The sequence below is a fragment of the Cetorhinus maximus genome, chromosome 4, assembly GCF_964194155.1.
Source record: "Cetorhinus maximus chromosome 4, sCetMax3.hap1.1, whole genome shotgun sequence".
In the NCBI taxonomy this organism is placed as follows: domain Eukaryota; kingdom Metazoa; phylum Chordata; class Chondrichthyes; order Lamniformes; family Cetorhinidae; genus Cetorhinus; species Cetorhinus maximus.
Window position 1 is genome coordinate 121,494,396 of NC_135882.1, and position 12,046 is coordinate 121,506,441.

General features: G+C 46.7%; 1 protein-coding gene across 1 annotated transcript in view; it reads right to left on the reverse strand.

The window, feature by feature from the left end:
- Positions 1-12,046, reverse strand: part of calb1 (calbindin 1) — a 100,079-nt gene that overhangs the window by 11,278 nt on the left and 76,755 nt on the right. Inside the window, exon 7 of the mRNA XM_078540720.1 lies at positions 64-119. Within this exon, the coding sequence (XP_078396846.1) occupies positions 64-119 (56 nt within the window). The remainder of the gene's footprint in view (positions 1-63; positions 120-12,046) is intronic.

A 12,046-nucleotide genomic window follows, 5' to 3' on the forward strand; every position in this document is an offset into this window, starting at 1 on the left:
TGCATTTATATTGCCTAATAAAATATTGTTGCTTTAAAAAATTGTGTATTGAAAATTGCATACCTTGCCATTTCACCAAGTCCCAACTTTCCATCACGATTTGAATCGAACATTTTAAGCTTAAAAGATAAAAATGAAAGTTTCCTAAAATGAATCAAACATTTATCTTTTTCAGAAAATTTAAATGAAGTCAGAATTTTAAAAACAAAGTATTGCATTAGGAAATTTACAGCTTTTCATGTTACAGGACTGCAAGTCACAGGCAAAGAAATTAAATGATGATAGTTTGAAATCTAAGTTCCTTTTGTAGTCTTTTCTGTCTCAACAGCCTAATTTGTTTATACTAAATATTCCATGTGGCTGTTTTCTATCCTTGCACCAGTATCTAACTTAAGAAATCCCAAGTCACCTAGCCAAATGGATGCTGAGCTGTATTGTTTGAACATGGTTGATAGCAGGTTGATGTATGACCAGATTTATACCATATGATGTTGATGTTGAACCCTATTACATTGCATACACCATGGTACACCATGTCCAGCAGGAGAAATTGAAGCATGCAAACAAATCTATAGGAAAGACACAGTAGACATAACTTTTTAAGTACTAATTTTGAATTTCCTTTGCAGATTCAATAGTCTGTCCGCTTCTACCAATTTCCTACATTTGTTCTATTCTTTTGTAGTATCTTTTGAAATGCAGTACCTTTGCATATTATCAACCAAAGATAAGCATTTATAGCAGGGAAACATAATAGTTTGCCATTTATTTTTATTTGATAAAGCTTGATTATCAGGTGTGCGTTGTGTGTCATGGGGCAGGAGAGCGCCTGGGGGGATTTGTAATGCTATCAACGTTGGGTCTACACACTAATCAGGTATTTGAAAGTGTAAATATATATATAAAATGGTCAAACTGATACCTAAACAATTATTTTCCCCTGCCGTCAAATGTCCGTATATGCATATAACAGTCTAGTCTGATTAGCATTAAATGTTTCTTCTACATTTGTCCTTGAAATCTTCCTTCATGAGTTAAATGCTTAAACCTTACTGTAGATTGATCAGAATCCTGCCATCGTCCAACATTTTAACAGACTTAAATATAGCAGTGATGTTGAGACTGTATTTAATCTATTCAAATATAATTCTAGAGTATCAATTTATTTTTATTCCATTCTTCACATTTTTACTAATTATTTGTTTTTAAAATTACCCATTCAATCCATGCTGTCTTTGGTTCTTTTCAAGTTGTTGCTTTTGTTTTTTTTCAAACCATTCCTCAGTGGTTCTTACCACATTGTCTAGGTAAAAGTATTCTCAGCTATTTTAGGGAAAACATTTGGCTCATTTTAAATCCTCAAGATTGAGCTGATAATTACATGATAATGTACGTGATAAAAATAAAATATTGTATATATTTTAAAAATAAGTATTCTTCTGAGTTGTAATTACTATTTCCCTAACAATAATATATCGTATTTTGCAATAATTTGTATACCACTGAATCTCAGAAATTTGGGATCAGTAGCAGATCATCATGCTGACTGATACTAGCTCCCATACCATACTTAGCCCCGGCCAAAATTGAGGTGGAGGAAATACATGGTTTATCCGAATGGAACAAGCAATCAGAAAGAATGTAAATAGCTTTGGGATGGCAGGTAAGTTGAGGTTGGGTATACTAGGGCGTTCGTGGGTCTCTGAGGAAGAGAGGGCCAGAAGGGGGAGGAGGCCAGGAGTCCATAGTCAGCCTCCAGGGGAGCCACCTTTGGGAGAACAGGTGCAGGCACAAGGGGCACAGGGCCAACAGTAAGTGCAAGGCAGAAGGGGCTGCAGAAGACGCCACTATCCTGCTGCCAGGGTTTACAGGCGGAGAAGCAGCTACCTCAATATGTCTGAGGTGCAGTGTCGAAGGAGGCTCCAACTCTCAAGGGAGACAGTCAAATACATCTGTCAGATGATAGGCCCTGAGATCTGCGCCAACTGTGTGGGTGGGCAACCTATGCCAGTGGTGTTGAAGGTCACAGCTGCCCTCAAACTCTGTGCCTCCTGCTCTTTCCAGTGGTCAGCAGGTGATCTTTGTGGAGTCTCCCAATCAACTGTCCACACTTGTGTCAAGCAGGTGACAGCCGCTCTATTCAGGCGTGCATTGACTTTCATTCACTACCGCTGGGATGAGGCCAGCCAGGTGGAGCGAGCCAGAGGCTTCGCGGTGATTGCTGGCTTCCCCTGCATCCAGGGTGCAATAGACTGCACACATGTGGCCATCAAGGCACCGTCAGGTGAGCCCGGTGCTTTTGTCAACAGGAAGGGCTTCCACTCCATGAACGTGCAGATAGTGTGTGATCACAGGATGCAGATTCTGCAAGTCTGTGCAAGGTACCCAGGCAGCTCCCACGACGCCTACATCCTCAGACACTCCCAGGTGCCGGGGCTCTTCAGTGCTGCAGCCCAGCTGGATGGATGGCTGCTGGGTGACAAGGGCTATACCCTCAAAAGGTGGCTCATGACGCCTCTCCGCCATCCAGGAACAGAGGCTGAGCAGTGGTACAATAGGAGCCACGCCTCCACAAGGGCTGAGGTAGAGAGAACCATCGTTCTTCTCAAGATGCGCTTCCGATGTCTGGACCATTCAGGGGGCGCACTGCAATACCCCCCCAGATCGTGTGTCACTGACAGTGGTTGCATGCTGCGCTCTCTACAATCTGGCACTGGAAAGGGGGGATGCAGTGGATGAAGAAGATGTAGACGCAGATGCTTTGGCTGCAGACGATGAGTCCAGTTGTGAGTCTGAGGACGAGCACGCTCAGGAGAACGCTGAGGGGGTAGATGCTGACCCGGGCAACCTCCAGGGAGGCAGGAACACCCAGGAGGCTTTAATCCAATGTACCTTCAGCTAGCCCACTACAGATGGACCTCCAACACATGCCAGGGCTGCAGACTCCATACTCGATACCTGAGAGCAACATCTGCCTGGTTAGGAACATTAACTATGTGCCCTGTCAATAAAGCTCAATGACAAACAAGTCACTCATAACATCATGTGTTCCCCTTCAGCTGCAGAAGTAAGGAATCACCCTGAGCCTTGTTCACAAAGAAGGCATTTAATGAATTCACAAAATAAAACAGAAAAGAAACTTAATTCAAAGTTGTTGAGCTGCACACCAAATTATAATCAACTAATAGCGGGGCAACATAAAACCACCAGTGAGAAGGCCGTGGTGTGCCTGAGGTGCCTTAAGCTTACATTTTCGGGTCCTACGTTTAGGTGCTCCTTCCTTGCTGGCACTGGCGTTCGAGACAGCCTGTTCACTGTGCTGTCCTGTTGGCCTTGATGACCTTGGCGGACGTCCTCTGGCCCATGGAGCCTGTGCTGGCCCCGCCTGGGAGCGGCCAATGCCACGGCTGGCATCTCCCCAGTTGCCGCAGCATCATCAGATCGCACAGTAACTGGCAGAGGGGCGGAGGAGCTGCTGGCCTCATCCAGAGTGCCCTGAGAAGAGCCTGCAGAGATGACAGGCAGCTCGTGCGCCGTGAGGTCGCTTCAGACCTCCCTGCTCACCATTGATGTATGGGCACCCAGCCAGGATACTGGGTGCCCAATCCATCTCCCACACGGACACTGACCAGCTGAGGTCAATGCCGCTGTGAGGGCTTGCAGGTCCAAGCGCATCCCCAGGAAGCCCTGATTGTTCTCCTGGAGTCGCCATTTTCTCCATGCAGGAGGCATTGCGCTCGGCCATGAGGGTCAATGCATTGCTCATGCTTCGCATGGACTCCTCCATCGCGGAGACCATGCCACGCATTTGCCTCATGTATCTCCGCCAGATTCTCCCGCACACCCTGCTGGACTTCCAGCATCTGCTGCCTCAGGGACGACTCCAGAGGCCTATCATCAGCCAACGATGTACAGAGGGATCCAGATGTCCAGTTACATGAATTGCAAAAAGTTAGTATGGAAGTACAGCAAGCGATTAGGAAGGGAAATGCCAGAGATCGTCTTTCCTCCAGCATTTGTTGTTTATTGCCAGGGGAATGGAATGTAAAAGTTTTGCTACAGTTGTACAGTTGGTGAGACCACAACTGGAGTACCTTGTACAGTTTTGGTCTCCTTATTTAAGAAAGGATTTAATTGCATTAGATACAGTGCAGAGAAGGTTCATTTGATTGATTCCTGGGATGAAGGGTTTGACTTATGAGGAAAGGTTGGACAGGTTGGACAGGTTGGACCTGTATCCATTGTAGTTTAGAAGAATGAGAGGTTTTCTTATTGAAACTTACAAGATCCTGAGGGGACTTGAGAGGGTGGATGCCGAAGGATGTTTCCCCTTGTTGGAGAGATTAGATTTAGGTTACACAGATTAAAAATAAGGGGTCTCCCATTTAAGACACAGATGTGGAGAACATTTTTCTCTCAGAAGGTTGTTAGTCTGTGGAATTCTCTCCATAGATATAACACTCATTTTAGTCAATCTTTTCCCTTTTAAATACCTGTAGAAACTCTTACTGTCTGTTTTCATATTTCTAGCCAGTTTTTTCTTGTAATCTAATTTCTCCTTCTTTATTCTTTTAGTCATTCTTTGCTGGTTTTTAGATTCTATCCAATTTTTCACCTGCCACTAATCCTTGCAGAATTGTACACTTTTTCTTTCAATTTGACACTACCTTTAACTTCCTTAGTTAGCTACAATTGATGCATCCTTTTTTTCGAGGCTTTTTTTTCTCACTGGAATATATTTTTGCTGAGTGTTATGAAATATCTCCTTAAATGTCTTCAACAGCATGTCTTAATCTAATTTCCCAGTTAACTTTAGCCAACTCCATCCCCATACCCTTATAATTGCCTTTATTTAAGTCTGGTACTATACTCACTCTTCTCTCCCCCAAACTGGGCACAACCATCTTCCTTTGTGCTAGGTATGACTCCAATCAGCTGAGAGTTTTCCCCCTATTCCCATTGACTCCAGTTTTGCTAGGGCTCCTTGATGCCACACTCAGTTAACTGCTGTCTTGATGTCAAGGGCAGTCACTCTCACCTCACCTCTGGAGTTCAGCTCTTTTGTCCATTTTTGAACCAAGGCTGTAAAGAGGTCAGGAGCTGAGTGACCCTAGCGGAACCCAAATTGAGATTCAGTGAGCGGGTTATTGCTAAGGAAATGCAGCATGATAGCACTGTTGATGACACCTTCCATCATTTTTCTGATGATCGAGAGTAGACTGGTCAGGCGGCAACTGGCCGGTTTAGATTTGACCTGTTTTTAGTGTACGGGACACATGGGAAATTTTCCACATTGCCGGGTAGATGCCAGTGTTGTAGCTTTTACTGGAACAGCTTGGCTAGGGCGCGGCAAGTTCTGCAGCACACGTCTTTAGTATTACTGCTGGAATATTATCAGGGCACAATAGTATTTGCAGTATCCAGTGCCTTCAGCTGTTTCTTGATATCACAAGGAATGAATCGAATGGCTGAAGACTGGCATCTGTGATGCTGGGGACCTCCAGAGGAGGCCAAGATGGATCATCCTCTCGGCACTTCTGGCTGAAGATTGTTGTAAATGCTTTAGCCTTATCTTTTGCACTGATCTGCTGGGCTCCCCCAACATTGGGAATGGAGATATTTGTGGAGACTCCTCCTCCAATGAGTTGTTTAATTGTCCACCACCATTCATGACTGGACGTGGCAGGACTGTAGAGCTTAGATCTGATCCCGTTGGTTGTTGGATCGTTTAGCTCTGTCTATCGCTTGCTGATTATGCTGTTCAACATACATGTAGTCCTGTGTTGTAGTTTCACCAGGTTGACACCTCATTTTTAGGTATGCCTGGTGCTGCTCCTGGCATGCCCTCCTGCACTCTTCATTGAACCAGGGTTGATCCCCTGGCTTGGTGGTAATGGTAGAGTGGGGGATATGCTGGGCCATGAGGTTACAGATTGCGATTGAGTACAATTCGGCTGCTGCTGATGGCCCACAGCGCCTCATGGATGCCCAATCTTGAGTTGCTAGATCTGTTGGCATGGTGGTAGTGCCACACAACATAATGGAGGATATCCTCAATGTGAAGACGGGACTTTGTCTCCACAAGGACTGTGCGGTGGTCACACCGACCATTACTGTGATGGACAGATGCATCTGCGGCAGGCAGTTTGGTGAGGATGAGGTCAAGTATGTTTTCCCCTCTTGTTGTTTCCCTCACCACCTGCCACAGACCCAGGCTAGCAGCTACGTCATTTAGGACTCGGCCAGCTCAGTCTGTGGTGGTGCTACCGAGCCACTCTTGGTTATGGGCATTGAAGTCCCCCCACCCAGAGTATATTCTGTGCCCTAGCCACCCTCAGTGCTACCTCCAAGCAGCATTCAACATGGAGGAGTACTGATTCATCAGTTGAGAGGGGGTGCGCGCGGTATGTGGTAATCAGAGGGAGGTTTCCTTGCCCATGTTTGACCTAATGCCATGAGATTTCATGAAGTTCGGAGTCAATGTTGAGCACTCCCAGGGCAACTCCCTCCTGACTGTATATCACTGTGTCACCACTTCTGCTGAGTTTGTCCTGTCGGTAGGACAGGACATACCTGGGGATGGTGATGACTGGGACATTATCTGTAAGATATGATTCCATGAATATGATTATGTCAGGCTGTTGCTTGACTAGTCTGTGAGACAGCTCTTCCAATTTTGGCACAAGCCCCCAGATGTTTGTTAGGAGGACTTTGCAGGATTGACAGAGCTGAGCTGCCATTGCCGTTTTTGGTACCTAGGTCGATGCCAGGTGGTCCGACCGGTTTCATTCCTTATTGACTTGTTTTTTGCATTTGTCCCCAGAGCATTACCCTGGGTCTCTAGATTACTAGTCCAGTGACAATACCACTATGCCACTCCCTCCTCCCTGAGAAATAGGAAATACTCACCAGCCAATCACCTACCGGCTTCCGTGTGATGTCACACCATGATTTTTTTCTTTCTCACCGCAGCTCTGGCTGCCTCCTAGTTACAGGGGGCGGCAACTAATGCCGTTCTCTGCTCCAATGTCTTGCTACTTTTTGACCCGCTCTCTGCTCTGAAGAATCACTATCTTGGTGAGTTGGTTGAGCCTATTTGCTGGAACATAGTTTGTGGAATCTTAGATAATTTGACATGTTTCAACCAAAAACAAGTCTCTATATTCAAGCTGCTTTTATACTTATTTTTTAATGCAAATAGGTGACGAAAATCCAATTTCGCACATATATTGTGGCAAAGTGGACAAGTATTTCGACAGCTTTATGAGATATCTCAGACACCTCTTTTTGCATTGAAAGCCAGAACCAATCGTGAGATGAGATTTTACAATTGTCTGTTTAAACAGAGTCAAACCAGTGCTGTGGATTCAATTCTCTGTTGGACTCAGCAATTTTGGCCTTTGCTACAAAGTGCTCAGAAAACAAGTTTCAAATCCTAGCAAAATCCTGCAATTCATTTGCCTCTCTTTCAGGGAAGCATTGATTGAATTTCATGCAAAGCTAAGACAAGTGTTCCAGAATGGCATCTATAATTTCTCTGACCATTTTGTAGTCTGTACTGTTGGAAGACTGTAGGTAACGTAGTTACATTGTCTTGCAGTATACATTCTGTCGAGAAAAGCTTTTTTGACAAAATTCTACTATTCATGTATGATAAAAAATGTTACATTTCTTATCTTGCAAAGAATGTTTAACTTCATTGAGCCATCAAATCTGCTATACAGATAGTCCAACGAAACCTGGATGTGCTGGTCGAGGAAACGATGATGATTCAGAGTATATAAAAGCCTCCTCCTTGAGTTTGCAGATTCTTGCCAATAAACTTTTCCATGAAACTACCTTATAATGTTTTTGATTGCCTTTATCTGCCCTTTAAGGTGAAAGAGCTTTTATTTGAAAAAATATCTTATGGATTATTTTTGAGGGCCAGATGTTCAGTCTTCAAGTCAAGTCTTAGTTTGCTTGGTTTCATGCTGCCCCATGTAAGAACTTAAACCAGTGATCTTCACTATTTTTAAAGCAAGGGCCACTTTAGCAAAAAAACCTGCAATGTGAGAGCCAAATCGACTATTATAATAGATGCCATTGCCTGATTCACTCCTGCTTCTGATAACACAAATGATGAAAGGACATTAATCAAAAAGCAGAATACATTGTTCCTTGTGGGGGGAATGCAGACTTCAAGTGGACTAGCTTGGCTGCACCTCAGTGCTAGGGTGAGGGGTTTACCTGCAGAATGTGCTTCTCTCTCCCAGTGAGCTGGTGGCACACTCCTGTATGCCACATCCTACTGCAATGGCGGCTGCTCCTTGAATATTTCCATTAGCCAACTGGATCGAAATGCCAGATGGCACTTCCTCAGCTGGAGGCTGTATCACGATCGGTTCATGCCGAAGGAGTGGGCCCGTTTCCTGGATACAAGTGGATCTCCCACATACACACACACACGCACACACACACACACACTCTCACACACACTCTCACACACACTCTCACACACACACTCTCAGGATGGAATTTTCCATGCTCATTGGGTGTGTTCAGCGGTGTGAGTGGACAATATGGTGAGAAGGCCAAAAATCGGTTTCACAACATCGTGAAACCAGTTTGCGATCATCCGCTCAGCCCGTCAAAGGGGAGGCCACGTTTCCTGCCATCGGTTGTCGGGAACGTCATTGAAATATATCTGCAGATCGTCCGCCCACATCATGCCGACGTGTTTCACAACAGCATATATAAGGCGTGCACTTCGTGGGCTGCACTTTGAGGGGAACTCGGAGGTGAGTGCACCCTCGCGAGGGTCGCCTGTTGGACCTCAAGGTTGAGGCAACTTGGAAGGGGGTGAAAGGGCTGCCCTACAGTTGAGGCGACTTACTGGGGTCAGGGGCGGGGACGCAAGGGATGCTCTGCAGTTGAGGTGCATTGGAGGGGGGGTGGGGGTGGGGAAGTGCTGCCCTGCTGTTGAAGATAGTGCACAAACACGTGTGGGGTGGGGGGAGGGAAGCGGCCACACATTAGGGAATCTTGTATAAAGTGAGCATTCCTCCGCAGCTGAGACAGTTCAGACGTAGCCACATTGACATTCATGGAGTCAGGTCTCTTGCTTCTCTGCCTACTCAAGCAACACAGAGGCATCGAAGTGCCACCAAGTGCTTCAGGGCTTCTCACCCTTCTGGCGCAGATTGCAAACTAATGAGCATTTTAGTGGACTGCAGAACAGTTGGATGACTGGGCACTTTGTGCTAAAACTGTACTAAAACTCCATGCTAAAACTGGCCATGCAGCAGTTACTGGTGGAGGCGCTCACAGCCCCTTGCAATGTCATCATCCCGGTTTGGACCAGTCTTCCCCATGATTCAAGCTAACAATGCAGCCTTGCAGTGTGTGCTAGGAGAATGTCTGCTCCTGAGCTGAGAGCACAGCATGCTGTGCAGTGGGCAAAGCTGCCGCCAGTCGGTCAGGTGGAGTGGGGCAGGGGTGGGTGGGGTTTCAGGCAGCCATGCAGTGCCAGCACTGTCTGGGATGCAATAAGAGGCCTTTAGACTTAACCAAGAGAGGTTCTTAGAACACCCAAGCTCACCCACACATCTCTCTATTTCATCTGGCAGGAGGAGTACATCAGGAGGATGGAGCCTGGTGAACTAGCTGTATGCCTCGTGGCATACAGAGAGCAAAGACAACAGAGAAAAAGTAACTGAGGTGCCTGGCTACTCAGAGGGAGGACAGCATCCTCTGGAAGAAGGGACAACTGGGGCTCCCGCACACACCACCAAAGAGCCACAGAGAGCCATTGCTGGTCGGTACCCAGCTAGACCCAGGGTCTATAGACGCCGCCTTTCAATCCTGCAGATGACCGAGAACCAGTGTCACTGAAGACTGCGAATGTCTAGGGAACTGGTTGGTCACATCTGCCAGTTGCTGCAGGATTTGGCGCCGTGGGGACATGGAGGGTATCCACTGCCCGTGGCCATGAAAGTGACCGCAGCACTCAATTTTTATGCCAAAGTCTCTTATCACGGCTCCACAGGTGACCTCTGTGGGATCTCACAAGCCTCCACCAACAAATATATCCATGAGATCATGGATGCCATCTTAGCAAGGGCACACAGCTTTGTGCATCTCGCCCAGGACCAGGGCAGCCAGGTTGCAAGAGCAATTGGATTTGCCCAGATCTTGGGTTTCCCACAGGTGCAGGGTGCGATCAACTGCACTCACACAGTGCTCAGATCTCCATCACAAGCAGTCAACCACTGAATGCGCAGCTGGTGTGCGACCACCACAAACGCATCCTACAGGTCTGTGCACGGTGTCCAGGGAAGGTCCTTGACTCCTACATTCTCAGTCGGTCACAGATCTCTGACGTCTTCCAGGGTCCACGGAGGCTGCAGGGGTGACTCCCCAGGGAAAAGGGCTGCATGCATAGGCTGTGGCTGATGACACTCGTGTGGCGGCCTCAGACTGCAGAAGAGCAAGGGTATAGCAAGGCTCATGCTCAACTCGCAATTTAGTGGAGCAGACCATTGGGATACTGAAGATGAGGTTCCGGTGCCTGGACCGGTCTGGTGAAGCCCTGCAATACAGTCTGCAGAGGGTGCCATGCATCATCATCACGTGCTGCATGCTTTACAACTTGGCATTGCAATGGGAAGAGGAGCTGGCTGAGGAGGAGATGGAGGAGCTGGAGGTCTCCTCCGATGAGGAAAACATCGACCGGGATGAGGGTGAGGAGGTCCTCGAAGGCAACGACGACGGCGATGAGGTTCTCACACTTGCCAGACGAGGCAGGCACGCTCGGGAGGTCCTCATAGCTGCTAGATTTGTGGAGGATGATGATGATGACGTGCAGTGAGGAGACACCATAGATCCTCACATTGTATCTATGAATGTTTGATTCCAGTCTGGCTAATGGCAGCGCACATACCCTTTGTGAGAATGCTCCAGTCATGGAGACGCAGTGAAGGCCCTAATAGTCCCTCGATTGCAGGAGGATGATGATGACATGCAGCGAGGACACTCCATAGATCTTCACGCAGCCTCTGTGAATATCTGACTCCTGTCTGACTGAGGGCAGCTCGCTTGCGCTCTCTGATCAGGGTTATATCATGGAGACGCAGCCGTGAAACTTTAGAAGCACCTGATCCTTTGTCAGCCTTCAGCGCCTGAGCCCTTCAGGAGTACACCATCACTAGTCACAGATGCTGAAGAGATGGGGGCCAACCCCATTTTAAAGGTGCTGAGAGCACTCGGAGAGAATGATGGAATTCTGTGACGCCTGCCCACTACATTCTGGCAGCGATGACAAGCACCATCGAGGTGCAGGCATCGCTAATGTGTCTGGGGAGTGTGAGGCCGGACCATCACTTTGGCCTGAAGGCTGCACCGAGCATAGGGAAGAGGCCCTGGACTGAGACCCCTGCATTTATCAAAGGGTTCACATCTGAGTGAAACGAACACTGCTCATCCGAATAAGGAGCCATAGGCCGGAATATAGCAAAATACTGTGGATGCTGGAAATCTGAAACAAAAACAAAAATTACTGGAAAAACTCAGGAGATCTGACAGCATCTGCGGAAAGAAAGACAGAGTTAACATTTCGAGTCCAGATGACTCTTCTTCAGAACTAAAGAGAAGTAGAAATGAGGTGAAATATATTCTGTTTAAGAGGGGTGGGACAGGTGAAGCTGGATAGAAGGCCAGTGATAGGTGGAGACAAAGGAGAAGTTGCAAAAGACGTCATAAACAAAAGGTCGAAGGGGTGTTGATGATGGTGATACTGGATAAAGGAGATACTAATGGTGACATTAGGAGTAGAAAACAAGATGAGCAAGTGACAGATGGCCCTAGTGGGGGTGGGGTGGGGGCAGGGGACGGTGTGGGAGAAAAGATCAAAACAGGCTAAAAGATGGGAATAAAACAATGAATGGAAATAAAATTTAAAAACAATAATAGAAATAGGTGGGAAAAAAATGTACATATAAAAATTACAAAGAAATATTTGAAAAAAGGGGGATCAAAAAGGGTTGAGGATGGAGGAGAGAGTTCATGA